The 27,670-nt window shown below is 30.2% G+C and overlaps 1 protein-coding gene across 1 annotated transcript; it reads right to left on the minus strand.

Annotated features, from left to right (window-relative positions):
- Window positions 1-1,308: 1,308 nt before the first annotated feature.
- Lamtor2 (Late endosomal/lysosomal adaptor, MAPK and MTOR activator 2) lies at window positions 1,309-27,670 on the minus strand. Its single transcript, XM_035354148.2, has 3 exons — window positions 27,509-27,670; window positions 13,150-13,312; window positions 1,309-1,558 (listed from the first exon to the last, which is right to left on the minus strand). The coding sequence occupies exons 1-3, from the start codon at window positions 27,574-27,576 to the stop codon at window positions 1,409-1,411; spliced, it is 381 nt and encodes a 126-aa protein (XP_035210039.1). The 5' UTR covers window positions 27,577-27,670; the 3' UTR covers window positions 1,309-1,408.

Raw genomic sequence — 27,670 nt, forward strand, 5'->3', positions numbered from 1 at the left:
AAAAACAATAATTATCATGGAATATGTTATCAACACTCTTTAGTCTGTAAAAATCGCAAAAATACTTATGCAAGGTTTGATGCTGAAGGAGTCAAAGAAGTTACAATGGTAAATAAGAAAACATTACTTCACAGCATGTTTAAAACTGGACCTGTAATGCAGAATACAAAGCCATAAAGAAAACTATTATAGGTATTGCTCGAAGTGCAAGACATCACTGCACAGCCAACAGTGACTTTGCCAATTAATTTTGGCAAAGTAGTGGGATGAGGAGTAATGTGGTGTGGTGTATTGGGCATATTACCACTTTAGGTATACTCATAGTGCATCTGCTGTGCTAATCAAATGCATGTCAACATATTCCTAACTGATGTAATCACCTATGTTATTTCATAATGATAGAGACAAGTAATTATTTCATGTGGCTACCACAAAAATAATACCACCTTCTCCTGTCAGTAGCTTGTACTCTTCTCCCAATGCATGCATTCTGCAAGGCTGCTGCCATCAGACGTGAGACAACCTACAAACAAAATCAGCAATTAATCAACTGCTGCATCAACTTTTCTCTTGATATCACACCCTACCTTACTCCCTAGTGTTGCATATACTAGCTCAGTATTTTACTACGAAGGTAATGGCCCTGTCGGCACAATAACACAGGCCCAGTTCCTACAGCCACGAAAGGGCAGCCTATGCTGTTCCAGACGGTCATGATTTACACCATACGAGTAGGTAACATGATGGTCAGAAGACAGGTTTTTCAATAAGTTTCCCCGCCTACGTGGTCTTCGAGCACCTGGAAGTGGTGACCTTGGGTTACCAGTTCGGCGAGAAGTGCTAAGAGATAGTTAAAAAAAATTTTCACCACAGTGAAGTGAGATCCCATTGTGTGTGGTTTACGAGAACCCAACGAGGAATCCCTTTTGTTGATTTTCCCGCTTCCCACCTAATATGGAGGTGTAGGGTCCATCCGTGTAATGCTAGAATCAGAGATGGGAGTATATATAACTTAAACAGACACACTACCTTATTTTCACAATTTTCACCAATGAAAGGATTTGCAAGAACATGTTCCAAGGCAGTTAATGTTCCTCTTAATAGCTACCGTAACTTTTTTGAATTTGTTGCTGCATTATCCATATGAATCTATATAAATCAATATAAAATCTGAAAAGTTGCTACACGAAATAAATTTATATGTCTACCGCATTCAAGTAACAGTTATAACAGATTGGATTACGTAACAGATAAGAAATGAAATATTAAAATTAAAAGATGTTGCAAAAATATTAAAGTTGACAAACAGAATATTTACAAAATATTTATTACAAAATAACAAATTGCATTTATAACCATTTCATTTTTAAATTATATGTATTGTCTGTATACATATATATATATATATTTATGAAGATGCTGAAACTTGCATTAAAGGTACTTCTAGATATTTTGCCAGGGCTTCTGCCTTTGCTTTCAACATTCCAAGATCCACATTAGCATCTGCTTGGAGGCATAGCAATAAATTTGCTACTCCAGTTACAGCTACATAACCTTCCTGAAATTAAGAAAAATCTAAAAAATATAGGCCTATAACTTGAAACAAACAAAATTCTCTAAAACTACTAAATTAAGGGTTTTTTTTTTTATTTATTATTATATTATGAGAACTGTCATAGGTAATCATAGTTACATTTCGCATCTTAAATGAAAACCATTGTATGTACAGTTTTCAGATTTTATACAAGAAAAATCTGATATTAATTTGGCAAGCATAATAATCAGTTAGTGTGACAATATGAAATTCCACTATTTCTTACCTTAAAAAATTGCCTAATCTTTCAATGCAATTACATTTTTTTTCAAATATTACATAAAATTGTTTGCCATTAATATGTAATGAATTTTGTTTAAATTAAGAAGGGTTAAAACATGCAAAATCAAACAATTCTCCTCAAGATATGTTACACATGGCATTTGTTGCAAATACATAAATACAAGAAACATAAATGTCTATAATTATCTAGTGCACTTTAAATTATATCAGTTAGATAAACTGAGAAACAAAACAAAGATTTAAATTAATAAGAAATAGATTTATTACCTCTAAGTCTATTTGAATATGTCAAAGGACATGAGATCGGCCTAAAGGGTAAAATGACTGTTGAGAACTTTTTAAGGGAAACTGGTTTGTATTCATGTTACACATGAGAAAAACTACAGAAACCAATTATGCAGAAGGCCGTTTTCATGGGTTTGAACCCAGGTCAGACTACCAGTATTCAGTGGTTTTAACCACTCGACCAATGGTGGACATAGTTACTTTTAAATCACTCAGTTTGTTTTGAGAGATAAATTAAAGTTCTTAATATATAAACTGTCATCACTTTGGAAACTGTCTATCTGAAGAGCCACATGTAAGATTAATTAAAGATTTTACATCTCATTTAACGGTAACAGTTGTTACAGCATGTAAATGGTATGTGGTGTGGTATCTTCTGCAATGTCAAAAAAGTTAAAAGATATTTTTAATGTCAAATTTTTAGCATTAAATTGCTAGCATTTATAAGTAAATATTTAAAATACTCTTCATTTCCAGTGAGAGTTTAGTATTAGAAATTGAACATTTTATTAATACGATCTGTTACATTGTGTATCATATTTTATTAAATGGCTGCCCCCCAGCATTTAATAAAGATCCATTTTCCCTTTCTATAAGGTCCCTCATTATTTAGAAGAAAAAATTATTCTCACTTATATTCTCCGATGTTATTTAAACCTGACAGGTAGTAACTAATTTTGTTTCTAGCCCAAAACTACATCATAGATTAATTGCACAAGAATTTGAGCTAATTTTTAATCACAATAAGACTGCAAAGAAAAAATTTTTAATTTTTATTTAAAATAGATTAGCTCTATGAAACGTTTAGCCATAAAAAATTTAAGCATTTAATTTTTATTGAATGTAAGGATTTTATCCTTCAATGTAATAATTCCATCCTCAAATTATGGCAACCGAGGATGAATTAAAATTATTCCTATTGCTTATTGTATTCACTTGACATGATTTTGCTGAGTATATATTAGTTAAGGGAATAATTACATTAACCCTTTGAGCGGCGCACGATTTTAGATCCATCATGAAGACCGATATTTAAACAGCATTTATTAATTGAGTATGTATTAGTCTGTACTTTCATAAACTTACATTCATTAAGATAATATTTACATCATTAAAGAAATTAAGAAAGCAAAATAGCTTAAATTATAAGCTAATATATGCAAAATAGCAAAACTTCTGATGACCAGATAAAGCCGTTCATAACGCTCAGAGGGTTAAGTGAGGTTTCCCTAAATGCTAATAGAGAACACACGATCTCAGTTTTAGCAACAAAAAGAAATCAATCCTTAAAGTTACTATTACATGGGAAGTGAGATATATTGTTATTAAATAATTTTACAATCAGTACTTTTAATAGTTAAGGCTTAATATTTTAAATTACAAATGCCAGAGCCCTATGGAAGACTATCAAGAAAAGTGAGCAAAAATAAATAAAAGAAAGTACAATTTTTAAAAAAAAATGTACGAGTTAATGATAAATAAGAAAAGATCGAATGAAAATATAAAAATTAAACAATATAATCAAACAAATAAAAAGTGAATGAATGAATAATAAATTAAAAGTAATTTTCATACCATTAAACGTTCAATATACAAGAAGGGTTGAAGCTTACTTCAGTTATTTAAATATGATAAAGCACACATGGGAGATGCCTTCATGGAAAACTTTTTAAAGACAATTGAGTCATATTCTCATTACACCTGGAAAAAGACTAAAAAAAATTCCTATGCAGCCATCCTGTTTACTGAGATTAGAGTTTGGCTCCAAACTATCAGTGCTCATTAATTTAACCACTTGATTGCTGAAGGGCTGTACTAAAAGTTTTTTTATTTGAGGCTCTGGTATTATTCAAATGCATTAAGATCTCACTTAAGTGCCAAAAATGGACTCCATTCTAATTTAATACCAGTTTAAAATTTTAACAGTGTAAAAATAAAAACTTTAATCATGACACTAAGTGTAAAGAATCTATAACTATAACAGCTATTATGAGGTCCTAAGGCAAAAATAATCAGCTTATTATTTCTAAATTTAACAAGACCAGTTTTGAAGATTTAAATATAGAACCTTCTTCAGCTGCAGAAGGGCAAGTAACAAAAGAGAAGCCTGTGCTCAGGCGATAACGGTGACAGGACGAAAGTCAAGCTACTGGCACTATTTACAGATGAACAATGAAAACAACTATGGTATACTTTTCTTAAAAGATGAGGGTAAAGATGGATTGGAATTGCGATCATTAACTAGAACTGAAAGATTTTTATGAATTGTTTTCTAGAGACATTTCCTATTCATGACAAGAAAAAATTGATATGAATTTATTTTTGAAGCCATGGTTAAGTATCAAATTAACAGTATCATATCATTATACTGTTATTATTTAAAGTAGAATTTTTCACTTATCAACTGATTATAAATAAATTACATCATTTTAATTAAATAAATATACTGATTATAGAAAGACAAATACAGAACATTCTTATCCTGAAATTTACAGTTGCAAAATTTGACATTTATGGACAGCAGTAGAACTTATAAAGCTGCATGTAAAGACTTTACTCTTCTATTTCTTATCATATTAATACAGTTTTGTAAAAATTTACCAATTTGATACTCTTAAAAACTACATATGAAATGCAAATATAAGAATACAGCTTGTATGAGTAATGAGACATGACCATAGTTTACAATTATGCATTTGCTTTATTTTGCAATTTGCTTTAACTGATAACTTTACCAGCCTCAATTTACAACCCTCCTTCCTTAAATATTAATTTATCTTCAAAATTAGCATGAACATAAATTTTAAATGTCAGACAATTATCATCAGATACATTTACAGTTGTTAAATCTGACAATAGCAGACCTTCACTGACTATGGGTTTTTGTCCATTGATAGGAAGAGTCTGTGAGAAAAGACAGCTATGTCAGGAAATTAATTTGTTTCATACATAGGAAATTTTAAACCACTCTAAAGAAAATGCAACATAATTAGTAATATAAGAAATAATTAGGTAGTAATTAAATATGAGTGAATAAATTTGAAAAATAAGTAAATAAAATAAAAGGAAATGAAAAATAATTTTCTGGCCTTTAAACAAATTATGTGGACACATGTTATATAATTTATCAGAAATAATCTGTCAAAATAGCTTTTACTTTCATATTTTGCTGCAAAATCTTTCTAAGATGAAACTTTAGCTTGTTTGGTATAATAAATCCATAAATGAGCCCCATGGCGCAAGAAAGTTTTTAATCATGGTATATTGCAAACAGTCTTTGCTATTATTTGCCTCATCAGTTGCTTTTTTATCTTTGCATCTTCTCTTCAATGCATTTTTTCATCTTCATGAATGCCTTAATTTCCAAGCTTGAATTTTCAACATACAGATTTCATTACTTGCCATGTATTATGGTCTTCAATTTAAATTTCACCATTAAAAGATCAAACTAAAGAAGAGGTCCTTTAATTTGATTATCATTATTAGTGATCTCTGTTAAATTAATTTTGAAAAATCCAGCATTCTAGAATGTTTTTTGTACTTAACTATGTTCAATGCTTTAAACAATTTCCAATATCCAGACAATTATGCTGAAAGTAATTCCCTAGCTATATGTTATATAGATGGCAGTAAAGTTAATAATCAAGTTGGACAAGCTTATGTCATTTTCCCTCATAGTTTTGAACAGGAAAACAAATTCTTTAGAATTTACCACAAATGCAATGAATCTGAACTATTGTGCATTAGTGAATCAATTCAGTGGATATCTAATCCTTGTTCATTAAGTTGCAACTTCCTTATTTGCATTAATTCTCTTTCTACCTTAAATTCTCTTACAAATATCCTCTCATGAGATTCTGGTACTCTTCTGTTATCCGGACCGCATTAAAAAATATATGCATGTATGCACATGTGTATTTTTTGTATGTATCAGCACAAATGTGTGTATACATACCTATATATACATACAACTAATTTTAGCACACTTAATACAGCTGAATTAGAACATTTTCAAATACATGATTTCAAAAAAATTAATATTCAAATTTTGGACATTGTGCCTGAATACAAAGTTAGATTATTTCAAGAGTCACTCTACATGTTTAAATTCAAAACACTTTACCCTTATGGACTCAATACATTCCACCAACACATTAAATTAAATTCTGAAATTCCAACTTACAGCCATTTTAAATTATTCAGTAAAAAAACATTACGAGGAACCAGAGCAGGTAATAAACATAAAATAAACTTCTTTCAACAATAGATACAAAAAAGTTAAACGATAATATAAATAATTACTTTCTTACTGATAATTTCACTAAAAATAAAATTACTTGGTTGCATACTTGTAAGCACAATTTCTTAAAATTACTTATAAAATTTGTAAAACAACATTTTACAGGGCACAATATTATCAAAGACCTTATTATTGACTTTTGCAATTATAAGTTCTCTACAAATAACAAATACAATAAATATTACTTCAAAATCAATTTCCTTCATCCTAACTATGATCATATTCAGTTTAGCAAAATTTTCAGAAAAAGTCAACAACTTTTTCCAGCTACCAAAGTACAGATCTCACCAGCTTTCAAGTATCAAAAACCTCTTAGTAAATTGCTAATTAACCACCATGAATTAGCTTCTACAGCCCATTGATACTGTACAGAGCTTCAATACAAAGATTTCATAGATAAATTTCATCAACATATTATAACAGGCAATTTAGCAATAGTTCAAAACCAAAATTTAAGAATTTTAATGGAAAAAGGTACCAAATTTAGACCAGTACTAAAAATTAACAAACATCACAGTTTTAAAAGTTTCGTAAAAAATATAGACGAATTTATAGTTAAAACTAGTTTCAAATTAAATATTCCAAATTCTACATTTATGGCTTGGAAACACGCAGTATTAGAAGAATTCAAGCAAAAAATTCAAAGAACTGAATTTAATAGCAATTTACAGTGGAATATTCTCATTCCTCTTTTACAGGATTTAAAACAAAAGTTCATAATTACCAAAATTGATAAAGCCAATAATAACTTTAGCATAATATGAAAATTTTTTTATGTTTCATTAATTAAAACTGAACTTAATAATGCCATTACTTACAAACTCACCAATCTTCAAGAAAATGTTATTGCAAAAAAGCTAAAAGCATTTCATAAGAAACTGCAAATTTCACAACCATCTAGCTACAATAGATTAGCAAATCTATATGCTCTCCCAAAATTTCATAAATCACCACTCAAATTTAGATTTATTGCTAATGGTACAAATAATTATAAAAAGAATATAGATTACATATTTGCAATTATACTTTAAAAAATCTGTAATTTAATCCAACATCTTGTTAACAAACAACACAATTATAGTTGTATTATTTATAATAATGCTCCAGTTCTCAACAGTTTTAAAAGTTTAACAATCAAGAACATTAACTGCTATGACTTTGAAAACCTTTATACTTCTCTACCATTAGAAGAAATTTTTACTAGTTTAATGCAACTCCCACAACTTTTTCCTGACATACTTGACATCCTTTGTATTGAAAGATGGAATACTTATCTGAATTGTGCATTATTTAATAACTACATTAAATTCAATAATAAGATCTTTCAGCAAGTTAGAGGAATTCCTATGGGAGCAAACAGTTCTACACAAATTTGTAACCTATTTCTTTTTACTTTTGAATATAAATTCCAACTAAGTTTAAATAAAAATGAATTAAAGCTATTTGCTCATACTTTTAGATACATAGATGATATTATAACTTTCAATAATAATTCTACTTTTGAGCAATTCAAAATTTACCCAAATAGTTTAACACTTAATAAAACGAATACGAATCAAGATACTATTGAATTCATAGACCTACAAATTATTAAACACAGCAAAATTAAATTATTTGATAAAAGAAGGAATTTCCAATTTCATACTATTAAACTAATTAATTGGAACTTTAATATCTCTAGAAAAGTAATAGAAAACATGTTTCATAGCCAAATAATCAGAATAAAAATATATGTACTGAAATAGACGATTTAAAGGAAGAAATAATAAAGCTAATTACAATGTTACAATGTAATTACAATGTTCAAGTTGATAACCAAGTACCACCAAAATTTATTAATTTATATATTAAAAAGGCAGACCTTAGCTTTACTTTATAATTTTTTGGCTCTTTTGGATATGATAACATTACCTTAAACCTTAGCTGGAGAGTAATGAAGGATATAAAAGAGTAGAGAAATTATCTTGTAAATTTTTATTGTAAATATTTTGTAAATATGTATATTTATTTAATACTGGATTCTTTCCTTTTACTAATAAAGGGCCAAATCTTTTCAAAAGTCTCAATTATAGCCCAAATTGAGTGAAGATTTTAATCTTCTTCTAATTTTCCATACTTTAGCCAGTATTTAGTTAAGTTTTGATATACCAATTGAAATCAAGTTCATTAAACTTTTCATATTTTCTTTCATTAAATATAACTTTTAATTAACTTCCTCAGGAATTTTTGAGATTTCTGAAGATTTTTTTAGAGGTTTTTTAATACTTCTTTTCAAAAATTTTGGGAAATTTTACTTTAAAACTTTAATTTTAAAATATTTCAGTTTTTCTTAATTACTTCAATTTGCAATTTTCACACAAAAAATTTTTCACTTTTTACAATTTTTTTACAATTTTTTTACAATTTTTACACAATTTTTCAACAGAACACACAACAGATTTCACATTACAAACAGTTTACATTTTTTATTCACAATACCACTTAACTTTATTTTCCTTCAAGCAAACTTACATCTCTTGATTGGCTCAGTTACTTAATTACTACCTTTAGGATTTTTAATTTTTAATATTAATGTTTACAAAAAATTTTTTTACTATAACAAAGATAGCAGCTTGACACTCAACTTTACCTACATAAGCGCCATCTATATAATTTGACAAACACACTTACTTCTCTTTTACAACACTTTTGCAGACCCCAACACTCATATACAGTAAAAAGTCGTTAATTCGGACACCCATAATCCGGAATGATCTATAATCTTGACCTCAAAGCTACAAACTTTCTGCGCATGCGTCGCGTTCACGCATGCGCACAGGCGTTTACGAGAGCGCGTAAGACCCTTACGGCTGTGAATATGTTTGTGCGCATGCGCGTTTAATGTGTAACGGAGTTATATGCTAAGCTAAAGTTATCTAATTCAGTTAATGTTGCAGATTGCGTTGTTCCTTAATCTTCGAAATGGATCCGGCTTATTATTTTTTGCAGACTGTTAGAGCAATTTTATAAAAGTAAGCTTGAACTTTCGATTATGTCAAATAGAATTTCCGATATATATTTACTACAAAGCGAAAGTATGTTTTGAAATCAGAAATCTGTTTATCAATTTCACGCTGCTCTGCGGCAGAGGGGGGGGGCAGAAACGTCATTATTAGATTATGATAGATTAGAAAGATTATGTCAAATAGAATTTCCAATATATATTTACTAATATGTAATTTGTATCTACAAAGCGAAAGTATGTTTTGAAATCCGAAATCTGTTTATCAATTTCACGCTGCGGATTGGAAGTTGATCTGTCAGCACTATCCTTATCTTCAGGGCAGATGATTTTATTTTATTTGGTTTATAATTCTGTACTAAGTGTAGTATTTCATTTCGATGTACTCCGTCTTTGATATGATTTAAATCAAGTTCCTCGTCATTATAATTCGCTTCCGATAGTGAAGAAAGTGACCCAGAGGTTATTGAAAACGAAAACATTTCGATTGACAAATTAGTTGGTATTCTCAACACAGCAATTATAGGACTTAAACAGCGGAACTTTGTAACTAAACAAGAAATTATGTCTGTTGAATAGAATTAAAGAGAAAGTATTATCACATGAAACGAAGCAACTTACATTGAAAGAAATGTTTAATAAAGTAAACAAATAAATATTAAGCTTTTTCTTTTTGTAAATTTTGATACCCTTTAGATCATAATTGTTCTTTATTTCATAAATTACGGTTTCATATTTTTAATTTTGTAATTTCTGCATGCCATCTTACCAGATTTAAACTGATGATCTATAATCCGGAAAAATCGATAATCCGGAATCGCCGAAGTCCCGACGAGTCCGGATTAACGACTTTTGACTGTAGTAGGTAAGTTAGAATTAAAACTTACTATTTACTTGCTTTAAGTATTTATTAAAATTTTTTATGTAGTATTTAAGTATTTTCTAAATATGAAATTATATTTTTAAATATATATTTGTTTTTTAAAAATTGTGAATTAGTTCTTTTTGTTTTTTATTGGTTTATATGGATTATGTCTAGTTCTTTTTATTGATATGCATATTCGTGTCGGGGAGGTTTCTGTAGACAAGGGTTTCTAAAATACATTGGTTTCTAGATTTTTTTATAGAGAATTAATTTTTTTTTAAAATTTAATTTTTTAAAAAAAAGTTTCATTTAATTCTTGACTTTACTTGCTTGTTTCTCAAAAGACTTCATTAGTATTTTCCTTTTAGAACTTTATTCTTAAATTTAATTCTTAAATGTTAATTTCTAAGGGTACCACTTTATTGGTATTACTTTTGGTTTTGACTTTTACCCTTGCCTGCATGAATGACGAAACACGAATTGAATGATTGGAGAGTTAGGTTTGGAGGCAACTTCCCCTTGATAAGTCTGTCTCCTGCCTACTCAACGGTCATTCATTTATGCATTTTTAAAAAAATTATTTAGTTTAATTTTAATTTGCTAAATTAGTGAATTTATTTTCATGGATTGATTTTGCACTTGATTTGCTTATGCTTCTGAATTTAAATGATATTGTAGATTAGTTCGAGAATTAAATCTTTTTTATATGTTTGCACACTTTTTTTAAAATTTTTTTAAAAATTATTTTAGTTTTTTTAGGATTTAAATTTGCTTTTTTACTTTTATACGTGTTTGTTAAAAATTAAATTTTAATTTGTTTAAATTTAATTAAATTAAATTTTTTAAATTAAATTCAATTTATTTTCATGAAACAATAATACATACGTACATATATACACATCCATACATTTCTGAAGTCGGTCCCCAAAACAGAAAAGTACCAAAATTCTTAAAGATTTTAAGATTTTAATAATAAAGATGATGATGTTATCTTATTTATGTGTATGTGGTCACATCAGCAATCTAGAAAATGAAAGGGCTGACTGTTTGGCAAAATGAGGAACAAACCTTTAACCCTCTCGCTGCATATCTTGCGATTTCCACAAGCAACCTAGAAGTAACAAAATTTGCGCGACCCACGTTTTCTGCAAGGATGCATTTTTTCCGTTTATTTAACTGTGGTACCCGCTCTTTTCCTGTTTATAGTTTCATTTCGACTTTTCTGTTATGTTTAATTATCTATTCAGATCTGCAATAACAGAAAGCATTAGTTGTCCATATTTCTGCGAAACATATGCTATTTTGCACGCTCTTTTTGAAGCTCAAAGACGTCTGTAGTTCAATTCTTAATCACATGAGACAAACTGCTTGACATTTTGCTAGATATATATCCCCCAATTCCATCAAGAAAGAAACTCGCAGACATTATGCTGTTTGTTTCTAAAAAAAAAAAAAAAATTAAACTGCCAAAAAAATTCACAAAGAAACCTGTATTTGGTGCAAAGATAGTGAGGTAGGATGCCTCGAGCCTTGTTTTGAAGTCTATCACATTAGGCTTCATTTCTAATAAATGTTTTGTGAATATTTTGTGTATTTTCATTAGTATATACATTTCACCACTATATTTTATAAAATAAATCATGAATCACAATTTAACCATTATATTTTATAAAATAAATCATAAATCATAATTTAACAGAGATTAATTTTCAAAATTTTTCTTTTACATGATTATTCTTCAGTTTAAATTTTCTGACAACCTTTTTTATGATCTAATTCTATACTGAAAAATCTCTTTTACAAAACATTTTTGTATATTTTAACTCTAAAATATATGTAGATTTGAAATATGTAATTAAAAATGTACGCAATTTTTGAACCTATTTTGATAAAAAAATTACGCAGCGAGAAGGTTAAGTTAATACCAAAATGACACTTCTTAAATCATCATTCAAGAAACAAAGTTGGAGTAAAACAATTCACAAGCAGAATTAATGAATGAATTATACAGAAATTTTACTACTGTCTCTCGGACTAAATTAATTTTTCTCTTCCATTCCTCACAGACTTAATAATAAACAATTTATCTGGAATTTTAAATTTATCAAATTTCTAACTGGGCACGGTAATTTTAATTCATATCTGAAGAGATTTGGATTATCTCATATAGACTTGTGTTCTGGTAACTTTGCGAAAGTGCAAAATGTCAAAATTTGTTCTACAGTTCAAGAGAGAAGAAAAGCACTCATTTCCCAGTTAAAACATCAAGTTTCCTCTCCTCTCATATGTTTGTTCAAGAGAAAATGGCATTCACTTCCTTCCAGGTATTTATTTCTTATGTTTTATTTGCGACTTTATTCTTTTTTATTTCCTAGTATGTTACTGCATTTTTTTAACTTGCCTCTGTAAACCTTATGTCATATTGCTATGTTCTGCATATGAAGTTTAAATATTCTTAAAATAAAAAAATGATCTGACCAAATGGAGCAAAAATGAGCATTCATGTATGAAAATAATCTATTTTTCATGCTTTCACATTTTTTGTTTTTTACACGGTTATCCTTTTACACTTTATAGGAAACCTATTTACAGTGTAAAATCACACTCAGCTATAACGGTGAGTTAAGCCTTCCCCACCTGGTAGTGTCAATGATCTACCTCACAAAAAATGATGATGAATTTCAAGGCTTCAAAACTGCAAGCAATACATCCACCTCATGAGCCAATCTTATATTACTAGTAATTGCAGCAGTCAATTTTGTACCTTTGCCAACATAACCTGAATATGATACCAAAGTTCTTTCTGTGTTAGTCAGGTAACTTGAGCTCCCCCCTACATAGTAACATTAATGAGCTCCTACCTCACAATCAATGATGATGAATTTCAAGGCTTCAGAACTGTATGCAGTACATCCACTTTTCTCATAAGCCATCCATATATTACTAGTAATCGCTGCAGTCAATTTTGCATCTTTACCAGCATAACCTGAATATGCTAACAAAGTTCCTTCTCTATTGAGCAACCTAAAAAAATATAAATTTCATATTTAAAATAATTATTGTCTTTTTATTAGTAAATATACAGTGGAACCCCAATTATTCAATAACTTCCAGACCATCATGCAAGAGATAAGAGAAAATGTAAATAATAGAATAAATATTTCTTCTACCCTCAGTCCAGCAGTCAGTAATGAAGACATATACTTTCAGTGCAGTACACTGTATGCCAAGAATAAAATTGAAAATTAGAACTGAATATTGTTATGTTATAGCTGTTTGACTTATAGATTATTAGTAAAAATATATCAGTTAAAATAAATTCTAAACAGTACCTGGTACTTTCATATTAATGTAATCACCTTACGCCAAATTACATATTAATGTAATTTGGCGATGAGAAGATTTTATTTTTAAAAGATTCCAAAAGAATTGATATTTATCATAAGTCAACAAATTTTATCACCATACAAAAAGGAAATATACGTTAGCAATTTAGAATACAAATTTTGTCTATTAAATAAGGATCACATAATATAGTTAATCTTCCATAAGCAGGGTGTGTGTAAAACTTGGTGAAAATTTTTATTTGGTGCAATTTCGATTTGGTTGTGGTTTCTGGCAGTATGTTTTCTTGTTGCAAATATGGAGCTTTATTTTGGTGATTGTAATGAGTGCAAGTTTAGCATAGCCAGAAGATTTTTTTTTTTAATTTAGTTTTGAAATATTGTGTTTATTTTTTCAAGTTTTACTGCGTAATATTTGCAAAGATATCTACACTTATGGTTCCCTTTTGGATTTCATCCAAGGTGTTGATGTTGTTGTTTTCTGTTTTCCTATCCAAAATGGTTTGTATGAGAGCCAACATGTACATAAATACATGTTGGCTCTCATACAAACCATTTTGACGGTGAAGTCGAGGCTATCCATTTAGCCCTTCAACAGCTTTCTGCCCGTTTCTCTCCTCTTGATAAGGCTGTAATGTTATCGAACTCAAGTTCTGCTCTTCAGGCCTTAGTCAGTAACCTAGAAAAACAAAGTGTTAATGTTCAGAGCTGCAAGGAGCTGTTCGGCAGAGTTCAGACAGATTGCTTTCCAGTGGGTGCCATCACATTGCAGTCTTTGGGGAAATAACATGGCAGACAATTTGGCAAAAAAAGGTACGGATATTCTCTAAAGGTCTTCCAGAGACCTACCTTTTGTCTCTGCTAAACTTAATTAATAGGATATATAAGAAATCCTTTCATAATAATGTTGCTTTCAGTACTTCTGAAAATAAATCATGGAAGGTGCTATTGAAAGCTGACTGTGTTTCGGACTCTCCTCTTGCTACTGCTATGGCTGAGTTTAGACTATTGACTGGACATGACTGCCTTGGTGCTCATTTGTTTCGTTTTAATCAGACTTCCTCACCTTTATGTGTTTTGGACAAATCATGGACGTTGCTTATCTGGACATGTGCTCTGCACTTAACAGTTTGGATTGTATTGTAAAGAAGTATTGGAGAGCTCATTGCCTAATAATCTGATGGTCAATGGCCAGACATTTTATAAATAAAATAAAAATATTTGCAGGAGCTTAAGCTGTTGTTGGTGAGAGAATGTTGGATTTCAGATGACGTGCATTTAATTTTATTTAGTTAATGTTTTTTGGGTCAGTTATTTTGTTGTTGTTTTATTTCTTGCATGTGGCAACCAAGAGACGCAGAATGTTTAAAGTGTCAAGTGAAAGTGGTTCAGTGTGTAGAATTCCACAACGACAGTAACTTGTATATTTTAGTACTTAAAGTATAGAGAGTTTCTTTTTATTTTTAATTATGTAGTTATTTTGTAGACATGATATTTTTTTTATGCGAGTGAAGAGACATTCGGTATGTATTATTTTTCAAATAATTTAATTTTGTACTTTTGTAATTTTTAGTTTCAGGTTTGTGATTTGAATTTTTTTGTAGTTTATTTTAAATTTATATTTTAGTTTGTAGTAATTTATGCTTGTATTGTGTTTAGCATCATTTTCATTTGGCGATATTAGATTTTTTTGTTGTTTCTTTTCGTAATTAACAATTGCAAAATGACATGCCGATGTGAAGTCTCGCATCACAATCAAAAACAGTTTAGCATAAACTTACCCCACTTATGGAAGATTAGCCCATAACACATTAAAAAAATAAAACACTTATATTCTTTTCCAAATCCTTCTGTAATTTTTTTTTCGCTATTCCTCTTCCTAACAACAGAGTAGCTGTTTTCGCTTTAAAAAAAATCAGAGAATTTTAGACTTGACATTGTACTAACATTTAACACTAGCTATCTACCAAACACATTTCCTTGTTATTCCATTTAAAACAGTGTTTATCAACCTTCTTTGCCCATGTGTCCCTATCACTATTCGTAAATGATCATTTCCCCTTCTAATCCCAAACTAAAAAATACACTGTCCTCTAAAAGTTAAGGAGCAGCATGTTTTTTGTGTCTAGTTTGAGAATGAGGCAACATAGAAGCAAGAAATTTACAGGACATGTTCACTAAACATTTCTTTAATGAACGTGACATAGAATGTTTCTAAAGTTCAACACAAACATGATTTTCAACAAAAAATTGCACTCTTGGCAGAGAAATCTAGTCTTAGAGAAGCCGTATATCAAAGTTTTTTTACGAAAAATGGGTGGTAACATTAAAAAAAAAAAAAAAAAAAGGATTTAATAAGGAATGTGTCCATCTCTAGCTGCAATACATTGGCAGCAGCGACGTTCCATGCAGTCAATTAAATTGTTGGTCAGTGAAATGGGAAGCAATGACCAAACACAAAGTAATCCTTGTTCAAGCTCATCTAATGACCTTGGAGAAGGACTTAAAGAAACAGCAACCTGTCTCCAGAGGTAGTCCCAAAGTTGCTCTATCAGATTCAGGTCTGGGGATTGAGTTGGCCATTCCATCCGCTACATATCATGACTCTCAAGATATTCTTCATCAACTCAAGCTTGGTGTGGTTACACATTCTCGTCCATCAGAAGAAATCCAAGACCGATAGCAGTGGCATATGGACGGACTTATTGATCAAGGATCATTTCACACCGGTCAAAGCCATTATTCAACCACCTCTCTGTGTCTTTCCACAATGTGGAATTGGCTTTATCTGGTGGGTTGTTCCCTTCAGATCAGCTGACGACCTGAATCACGCTCCAATGTAAATCTGGACTCGTCTGTGAAAAGAACTGTTGACTTGTTCAGAAGATGTCTTCTCTTGCCCAACATAAACAGGCACCTCTGTGTTCTCAGGGCAAGGGGAAGACACAAACAACTGGTCATCTTGCATACAGACTTAAATTGTGCTGGCGTATGCACACTGTAGTAGCTGAGTTTCTTGTTCCTATTGTCACTAAATGATCTGCCACAAGCTGGGGCACTGTAATGTTACTTCTCCTTAGGGCTGAAAGAGCTAAATAACGGTCTCCCGCAGGTGTTGTAACTCTAGGTGCACAGTAAGACCCCGCTTAATGCTGTTTCGTTTAGCGCTCTTTTATTTCAACCCGGGGATTCTCCGAAATTGTGCGCAGCGCTAGGTTTCCAAATAACATATCCGAAACAGTGTAGTTGTGTTTCATGCTTGGTGGATGCATTTTTATCATTTGAAACATTTGTTGACATTATTGTAAGTTTAAATTTGTATAATACTAAAACGATTAATACAGTGACAAATATCATGATCTTTAGTTTTTATCATGGGTGATAATAAAAAACAAGAAAAGAAAGCAACCAGAAAGCATTTCACTGGAAACTCAAATGCAAGTGATTAGAAGATTAGATTCTGGTGAACGTCAATCTCAAATTAGCGCTGCATTGATTTTGGCAACTTCAACAATAAGGACAATTCTTAAGAATAAAGAAAAATACTGTCATCGGCAACTGCAACTACGTCAAGCTCTGCAACTAGAATTACCCGTTCTAGAAATAACATTATAGAGGAAATGGAAAAACGACTGTCTATATGGATTGACGACGAAATTGAACGCAATATGCCATTAAGCCAATCTATCATAATGCCTTCTTAACAAAAAGGCAGAAAATTGGAAACCCAGAATAGACTGAATGATCTGACTGAGAATTTTATTTGTTTTTAAAAGTATATGCATTTATATTGTTTTTATTTTTGTAAGAAATAAATGTTTGATTTCATTTTTATTAAAAAAAACATTATTAAATTTAATGCGTAACCATTTTTTATCCGTCTTCCCCTAACCCCATTATTTACATGTTAAGATAGCCTCGCTTAGCGCTGTTTCGCATTACGCTCTGCTTCGATGCAACGTATCCCCCGCGTTAAGCGGGGTCTTACTGTACTTGGAACATGTCTTATAATCACAGAATCCTCGAATTCAAGTCGATTTCATAGTCGGTGGACCACATTACGGAAGACACTACGATGTCTAGCAGCATCAGCTTGTGACATCCCCATTTCCATCCATGTGATTGCCTGCCACCTCAATGAATTGGGCAAACGACTTCTCTTGGACATTGATAAGACTCTCCTGGATATTGCCTACAAAACTGTAATAACAACTGAAGATCAATACTTGTGAACAAAAATTAAAAATTTTGCATTTTTTCTCAAACTCCTATATAAGTATTCATTTCTATAAAATAAAAGTGGTAGCTACTGTTTTTGCATATATTTTCCTAAACTTCATTACTGTCATACATACAAACTGTGAATTTAAACATTACTGCCATTTTCGTAATGATGAGCTTTGGAAAACTTGCTGTTTCTTAACTTTTGGCTCTCCAAAAACCTCCAATACTATACTGTACTATATACACTGCTCTCCAATACATTTATTAAAATTTAAATTATTCTTAAGATGAATCTCCCTGGTTGAGAACTCCTGCTTTAGAGATCTTGCATTAAAGTTCTGTACACCTGCAGAAATTTTATTACTTTCTTCCATGGCTGGCAAATTCCACAAGTGCATATTTTAAAATTCAGAAATTAAATATTCATAAATTATATTTAAAGAAATTAAATAATGAAGAATCTGCATAAATGTATGTATGTTTCACGCAATGTAATAAAACAACGGTACCTAGAGCCACCAAATTTTGAATAACGTAATCTTCCACCGAATATGGGCATCTGGAAGTCCTAATTAGAAATCTGAAATTTGTTTTATTATCAATTTCGGGTAGAATAGACTTTAAGGCACCCCTTTTATTATGGCGAAGTTGTTGTTTTATTTATGGTAGCTTGAGTCGTTGAATGTTATGGAAACCCTATTGTGACGTAATCGGGTGCATGATTCTGGGAAATTTTGAATCATGGGATGTTTTGTAAGCATTTTGTGGCGTGTGTTGGTTTGATTCTTTAGACGGTAGAATGGCCGAATGTAGTAAGATTAATTTGAAGCGAAAGGAAAAAAGCTTTAATTGACTGGTCTGTAAATGAAAGTTTACTTAGTAGCCATTATAAGTGTCCTGTATGTAGGAAAGATATGCGTCTAGTCGAATGTAAAAACCGCTTAGATGGATTTGAATGGGTTTGTAGGAAGAAAGGTTCAGATGGTCACTATGTGAAGCGTTCGATCAGAAAAAGTACCTGGTTTGAAAAAAAAGTCATTTGAGTATGATTGATATTTTGATTTTTACGTGGCTCTGGGTGTACGAAGCGAACTCGAAAATCATAGTAAGTGAATATTTGCTTTTGGTAGTGCTTAAATGTATAATTTTATGTTATTTTATTGTTTGGTTTAAAATGTATTTTATTGAGATTATGTATTTTTTGCTTGCCTATATTGTAGAATTTGGTGCTCCTTTGACTTTTTAAGCGAAAATATATCGATGTGTACATGGACAAAGTAAAGGGAGTGCGGCATGCAAGTTTGTGCAATTTTTGGATTTTTTTTTAAGTGAAAATAGATCGACGTGTACATGGATAAAGTCAAAGGAGTGCGCAATGCCATTCTTGTGCAATTCGGGGATTTTTTTTAAGTGAAAATAAGTCGATGCGTACATGGATACTGAGTTTGTACAGTTGTTTGTCTTGTTATTTAGGCTTTGTGTAGCGACGATTTTGTTCGCAAAAATTGCTGCTTCGCAAGCCAAAATAACGAGTCAAAGACTTGCACAAAATCGGTATCCATGTACCGCCAAAAATCGCCAAGGGGTACCCTAAACTATACTTTTACCATCAATTTCATATTTTGTAACACTTCAACAAATTTTTGATTAACAAACTCAATTATTTCAAAGCGAGTAACGGCAACACTGTACGAAAAAACATTTTCATCTCCAGCGCGCGAGACTCTGTATTGAAAATTTTAAAGATATGTTCATTTTAAAATTATTTTGTGATATTGCAGCTGAATTGAATTTTATGGTTTAAGTGCAAAGAATATGATATTTAATAAATAAAGGTAACACACAAAAGGTTAAAAAAACCGCCCCTTTGGACGTAATTTAAAATCTGAAACCTTTCAGATTTCTTTTTTTAAAATTACGAATTACTTTTCATTTTACATACATTAATTGTTTACATTTTAGTGTTTGTTCAATTTAAAAATGATGGACAACAGAAATGAACTGAAAGCTGGAAACTTATGAAACCAGTATAATTAGATAATGCAAAGAAAAATTTCTTTTCACATATTTACATAAATTATGTAAACAACAGATGTGCTTTAGGAAATATATACGTAATCAAATAAAGAAAAAATTTCTTTTAATTAAGTTATTGAAACAAATGGCTTGGTACATATTTTTCTATGTTCTAGATCAGGAGTTGTTACCCCGTGCCCGCGAAGCTACTTTTCTGCGCCCGCAACTGTCCACTATATACTATATGCAAATCACATTAAGTGCAACTATTTGAATTTTTTGTTACTTTTTTAATGTAGGGTATTGTTTATGATGCTTATGATTGAAATAAAATAAAGAAATATTAAGAATCGTTATAGTAAATATATATATATATATGTAAAATATAAAAAAAATACGATGGCTTTGCTCTTTGCGAAACAGCAACCTTCAATTAATTTTCTGCAATTCAGGGTCATCCCCTAAACCAATACCTTCTAGAACATTCGCACCTATTACATAACCTCCTCATATAAATGCTGCATCATAAGTTTTTCTACATTTTTCTAGAAGCTACTCTGTTACATAACCTTTCATATAAATGCTGCGTCATAAGATCTCCTACACCAGATGCTCTCTCGTCTTCATTCTGCTAACGCTTCCTCAATGCTCCTCTTTCTTTGTTAGAACGTAATGACGTAAAAAAGTTTACAGTCGTATCTAATAGTTCAGTTACTGAATAAGTTATTTGATTAACTCCATCTGGAAAAAGTCATCTGCTATAAATTAAAATAAAGATATGCTTGATGTTAAAAGTGAAAAGTCATGAGTCGTCATTTTTCTCCATGTTTCAATCATCCCAGCTTCGTCAACCATATGCCAGAACGTGTAATGGAATAGCCTCATCATTTGCCCACGATGTGTTGAATAACTGAAAACATTACAGTTATTAATTAGCCGGTAGGATATTTCCTCTACGTGGGAAAAAAAGCTCCTGGATTTATTTCTAACGCGCTTCTAAATTCAACAGTTGGTCAAGGACAGTGTGTGATCGTGTGATGCTTTTGCTTCTTTTCCGGCGATTATTAAGTGCTTTCCCTCGTCTCCAAAGTTATGCGTTTTATCAAGTGCTTCTAAAGTGATTGATTTTAGTGTTCAAATTGATGTGTATGTGAACTCTTAAATTCAAGATTTTGTGATTGGAATGCTAACACGCTCAAAAACGGCAAAAATGTCAACTTATAAGCAAGAATCCGTACCTATTGTGGATACAGTGAAATTTCAATTCCCTATTTTTGATGGCACAAGTACAAATTTTCCAATAGACAAATATCTTCTATTGTTTGAAGAGAAATGTGCCGCAAAGAACATTCCAGAAAAGGAAAAGAAATTTGTTTTCTCGGAGTGTATTAGAGGAGAGGCTTTAGCCCTCTATTTACGTGATTGTTTAGATAAAGACTGGAACAACATCAAGGATATTTTCGAGACATATTTCACAACATCGGAATCTGTTACTTTTAGTGATTTTGTGTCTTTAAAATACGAGAAATTTAATAATATTGATGTTTATTTTCGCAATAAGTTGGAATTAGGAGCCAGCTTTAAACTAACAGATTCCACAATGGTGGAAGCACTTATGGAAGGACTTCCTGAGTCTCAAAGAATGCTGTTAACAGTGCAAAAAATAGAAACACCGAAAGACTGGATTACTCTTGCTAGGAAACTGTTTCCAGTTCAGATACCGTAGGATGGTCTAGGAAATAGTAATTACCAATTTGTTCCTCCAAGGCAAACTGTTCCGAGGTGCTATTATCCCAGACCAGTGCAAGCCACTCCTTATCAAAGTTTTCGTAGTGTGAGACCTTTCAATTATCAACAAGTGCAATACCGACCTCTACAGTATGCGTATCGGCCAATTCGATATCCACAATTACCTGCTATTAATTATAACACGGTTCCTAAAAGAGAAGTTAAAAAATGATATTACTTTAAAGTGAATGTCCAAACTGGACAGGAAAAAATTCCCAGTATTATTGATACGGGATCGCAAATTAACGTTTTACCGTTAAAAATTTTTAACAAAATTGGTGATAAATTTAGAGAAATTTCAGTGAAATCCCTTGATAAAATATTTTCAATATCTAGTCAAGTTCATATAGAGAAAATAATCAAAGTAAAGTGTAAAGTAGGTAAAATAGACAATAATGTGATGTTTTATGTAGTAGATTCAAATTTGAATTATTTATTGCTTTCATCACCATGTGTTTCATTATTGAAATTACAATTGAATTTTCATAATTATGAAGTGTATCAACTTGGAAAACAGGTAAGTAAAAATGTTAAAGTAGAGAAGTTTTTCCAAAATAATTATGTATGTAAAAATGATATCAGTGCTGAACAATCTAGTAAATATTTTGATAAGAGCGAAAATTTTGTATGTAAAAATGATCTTAATACTAAAAATAGTGGTAATTATTTTGAAAATAGTAAAAATTCTGATAGTAAATTACAGAAATTGTTGAATGATTATAATCATATATTTGCAAAAAGTAAATATGATGTTGGTTGTATAAGAGTTGAACTTCCCAGAGTTATATTAACTTCTGAATTACCGATAGCCTATAGACCATCTCCTAAAGATAATAGTGAAATGTAAAAACAAATAGATGAATTGTTAAAAGCTGGAATTATTAAACCTTCTTATAGTTCTTATGCTGCTCCTGTAACTTTAGCTTATAAGCGAGATGAGCAGTTCAGAAGCAGATTGTGTATTGATTTCAGGAAGCTTAACCAAATTACTAAAACTGATTCTGAACCTATTCCTAGAATTGATGCTGTATTAGATCAATTAACAAATGCAAAAATCTTTTCTACATTGCATTTGGCATCAGGGTATTGGCATATAAAATTAAATGAAAAGGATAATGAAAAATTGGCATTCACTACAAATTTTGGACTGTATGAGTTTACTAGATTACCTTTTGGTTGGAAAAAGCTGTTTTCCAACGAGCTCTTAGAGAAATTTTAAACAAATATCAGTTTCAATTTGCTTTAAATTATTTTGATGATATTATAGTATTCTCTCCAAATGTTGGTGAACATTTAAATCATCTTAAAATAATATTTGATATATGTAAGAAAGAGAATATAAAATTAAAACAATCTAAATGTAATTTTGCTAAAGAAAAAATAAATTTTCTAGGATATGAAATTCAAGCAAGTAAATACCAGCCCAGAAATGCAAATATAGAGGTTATTAAGAAATTGCAACCCCCTAAAAGTATCAAAGAATTACAAAGATTTTTAGGAAGTATTAATGTTTATCATAAATTTATTCAAAATTATGCTAAAATTAGAGCCCCATTAACTAATTTACTTAAGAAAGATACTCCTTATAATTGGACTGATGAATGTCAAAAAGCTTTTCAAAAATTAAAAGATGCATTGATTTCTAGACCTATTTTAACTTTGTATAATCCTAAATATCCCTGTCATGTATTTGTGGATGCATCCAAAGAAGCTGTTGGTGCTCTTTTAAAACAAGAACATCCTGATAGTAGTTTACATCCAATTGCTTTTCGTTCTAGAAAATTAAGATCTTATGAACAAAATTATGCCATTACTGAGCTGGAATGTTTATCTATTATTGATGCAATTGATAAATTTTATTATTATTTACATGGTAACCATTTTACTGTACATACTGATCATGCTGCTTTAGTTTGGCTTAAAAATATAAAACACCCTACAGGTCGTCTATTTATGTGGTCTTTAAAATTATCTATGTATGATTTTGATATAAAATATAAAAAAGGATCTACTAATGTTGAAGCTGACATGCTCTCTAGAAATCCTATGCGTCAACATTTAAGATTGCAAGTTAATTTATTATCATTAGAAGAAATAAAAGAATATAAAAATTTAAATAATGTTTGTAATACTAAGTATAGGAAAATGAATGATGTCTTAACTATCAAAAAAAACAGGGATTGTACAAAATTGTGATACCCATGTCTCTACGTGCGAAATTACTTGAAAAGGCCCATATACAATTTGGTCATATTGGCATATCATCTATGCTAAATTTATTATCTCCACAATATTATTGGCCAGGAATTGTTCAAGAAGTTAGAAATTATTGTAAACATTGTGAAGTATGTCAGTTTAATAAGAAAAGTAAACAAAAGAAATTTGGTTTAATGCAAAATTTACCATCAGTTAGTGAACCTTTTGAAATATTATCTATTGATACTGTAGGTGGTTTAAATTATTATAATTCTACTAAAAAGTATATTCACATAATTATTGATCATGCAGCTAGATATATCTCGACTTTTGCTTCTAAAAGTGTAACTACAGATACTTATATAAATTGCTTAAAACAAATTTTCCAAATTCAGGTACCTAAAAAGATTTTAAGTGATAGGAACGCTGCTTTTACATATTCAAAATTTAAGCACTTTTTAAGGAATCATAATGTAAAACAATTGCTAACTACTGCAAATAGACCCCAAACTAATGGTAAAATTGAACGTGTTAATCAAACTATTATAACTAGATTAAAATGTAAACTAAATTCTTATCAAGGTAATATAGCATGGACAAAATTATTACCCCAAGTAACTGAAGAGTATAATAATACCCCTCATTCTGTAACAAAATTCCCTCCATCATATTTAATGTATGGAAAATTACCTTATGATTCCTTAATTCAAAATCAAGAATTGTATCCGTCAATAGAAGAACCTAGAAAAATAGCTCAAAAGAGATCTGATGATTATCATACTGTAAATAAAGAAAGATATGATATTCATTTTAAACCTAGTAATTTTAAAATTGGTGATTTAGTAATGTATGAAGAATTTCAATACCCTAATACACGTAAATTATCTCCTCCATTCTCAGGACCTTATAAAATTTTAAAACAATATTCTGAAGTTCCTTATGAAATAGATAAATCTAATCCTTTAACTAAAAAGAAATCAGAAATTGTTCATTTAACTAGATTAAGACCTTTTAATCCAGCAAGTGAGTTTAAGTTAACTGTCAGAAATAGTAGAATTCCTATCTCTGTTCAAAATTAAAATAAATTTTTTCAAAATTCTCTACTAAAAATCTTCCTGATTACGACTTTTAATACCTGATTTAGACTTAAACCCTAACTATGACAAGTTATTTTCCCGACTATGACAAATTATTCTCCCGATCTTGACCTTTTATATTTTTCACATAATTTGAATTATTTTGTAGCAAAAATTTTCTTCTTATTGTAGGATAATATTTATTTGTAATTTACAAAATTATAGAAAAGACTAACTTGATTATACAAGTTATCTGTCTTATAATTTTGATTTTATATGATTTTTATTTTTCTAAAACCACTTTGAGGTAATGTACAATGCCAAAAACCAGTTACCTTGTATTAGGCAACGGAGATTTTTTTATATTTGTACCTAGCACCTCCCAACCATCAGCAAGTAATCACGCTGATCTGTTGGCGAGGACATGCCATAGTTTTAAAGTCAAAGTGTTCATGTTCTAGTGTATAATTGTATTATTTATATTGAATTGTTTTTTGAATAATTATAATATTTTATATTGAAGTGTAAAATATGTCAATCTTTAATTGCCTACAATGAGAGGGAAAAATGCACATAATATATTATTCATAAATTGTATAATCCATTTCTTTTCTAAGTTTTATCTGAAGGAAGAAAAATTTAACATATTTTCTAATCAAAGCTTATTATTATGAAAACATATTCAGCGCAAAAAAAAATGCATCATATTTGTGAACTATCAACATGCATCATAGTTGTGGACTATCTGGCATTTAGAGATTTTACCAGATATTTTCATTTTATTCGAACTCTTTATGAAAAGGACTTTCAAAAAACAAAATGGGCATTTTTAACAAAGTTGAGGACTTTTGTAATTATAACTTATTTATTTATCAGTATTACATATTTATTATGTTATAGTTTTAAAATTAGTCATATATTGTATATTTATTTATAACTCATAGTTTTAATGTTCAAAATTTCATATACTATAAAGTCAAAATTTTATATGAGAAAGTCATGAACTATGATAGATCATAGTTAAAGCTTGTACGCTATGTCCTGGATGTTTTCATGTCTTATCTCATACTTTTGCTTTACTCCTGTACTAATGCTTTTCTCACCCCGGCCTTTCCTTTTGACGGGGGGGGGGGAGATGTAAAATATTAAAAAAATACGATGGCTTTGCTCTTTGCAAAGCAGCAACCTTTAATTAATTTTCTGCAATTCAGGATCATCCCCTAAACCAATACCTTCTAGAACGTTCGCACCTATTACATAACCTCCTCATATAAATGCTGCGTCATAAGTTCTCCTACACCAGATGCCCTCTCACCTTCGTTCTGCTAACGCTTCCTCAATGCTCCTCTTTCTTTGTTAGAACGTAATGACGTATTAAAGTTTAAAATCAGTCATATCTAATAGTTCAGTTACTGAATAAGTTATTTGATTAACTCCATCTGGAAAAAGTCATCTGCTATAAATTAAAATAAAGATATGCTTGTTGTTAAAAGTGAAAAGTCCTGAGTCGTCATTTTTCTCCATGTTTCAATCATCCCAGCTTCGTCAACCATATGCCAGAATGTGTAATGGAATAGCCTTACCATTCACCCACAATGTGTTGGAATAACTGAAAACATTACATATATAAAGATCATACAACATTATATATATATATATATATAATGTATATATATATATATATTTTTTAATATATATATATTTAAATATATATATATATATATATATATTTTTTTTTTTTTTTTTTTTTTTACTGCACCCGCCAGCATTTTCTGTTTTTTAGATGTGCCCAGACAGGGAATAAGGTTAAGAACCTCTGTTCTAGATCATCTATTAACAAATTATTTAATGGAAAGCAGAAAATTAGATAAGCTTGTATCTTAAACAACGACATTTGGATACAAAACGTTGGTACTGCATTACTAAAAAAATCATTACATTAACATATGTCATTTTAAATTTTCATACTACAGACTGGGTAATTATGTTCCCAGTTTAAATGACTAAGTTTAGTGGCCGTTTTTACAAAGCAACACCTTTATTAAGTTCACCACTAACACCTTTATTCTTTTAATACTGAACATGTAAAGTACAGAAACATTTAAAACTTAAATAATGGTCATTTCATTTTTAGATACAATGACTTATTTTGTCACGGCATACAATTATCCATTTATAAGCATTTATTTGAAGATACTAAACTTTGCATAACTATAAATTTTATTAAATAAATATTTGAAACAAAATCCTTAAATTAGTCTTCCCACTAAAATTTAATTTAGGATAAAAAATTTAGGACCGTTATATTTTTAAATAACTGTTACAAAAATTTTGAATAATTAAAACTTTCCCCAAAATTACGAATTTATGGGAAGAGATTTAAAGTTCATCTCAATAGCAACTTCACATTGCTGCTAAATAACAATACATCCTTCGTAACTGCATTAACATTACAGTGATATTCTAAACGCATAAAGCTAAATCTCTTTCCAAATTCATAACATACTACAACATTTTGCAATACATTACAATACTTCGCTATATAGATTTATAATATCAAAATCATCCGCGATTACAATGTACTGGAAACGCCTCCGGTATTGGCCTGGCTAAGGACTTGAGTTAGCGCTTTCGGTTTCAACATCACAAATTTAAATTTTTAAATACCCAGAAAATCAAAACAACATATCACACACTTCACTTTTAAAAGCCACAAACAGACAATCACATGACAAAAC

Source organism: Stegodyphus dumicola, chromosome 1 (assembly GCF_044657685.1).
Source record: "Stegodyphus dumicola isolate Sdum_Otavi_A_Nest chromosome 1, ASM4465768v1".
NCBI classification, from domain to species: Eukaryota; Metazoa; Arthropoda; class Arachnida; order Araneae; family Eresidae; genus Stegodyphus; species Stegodyphus dumicola.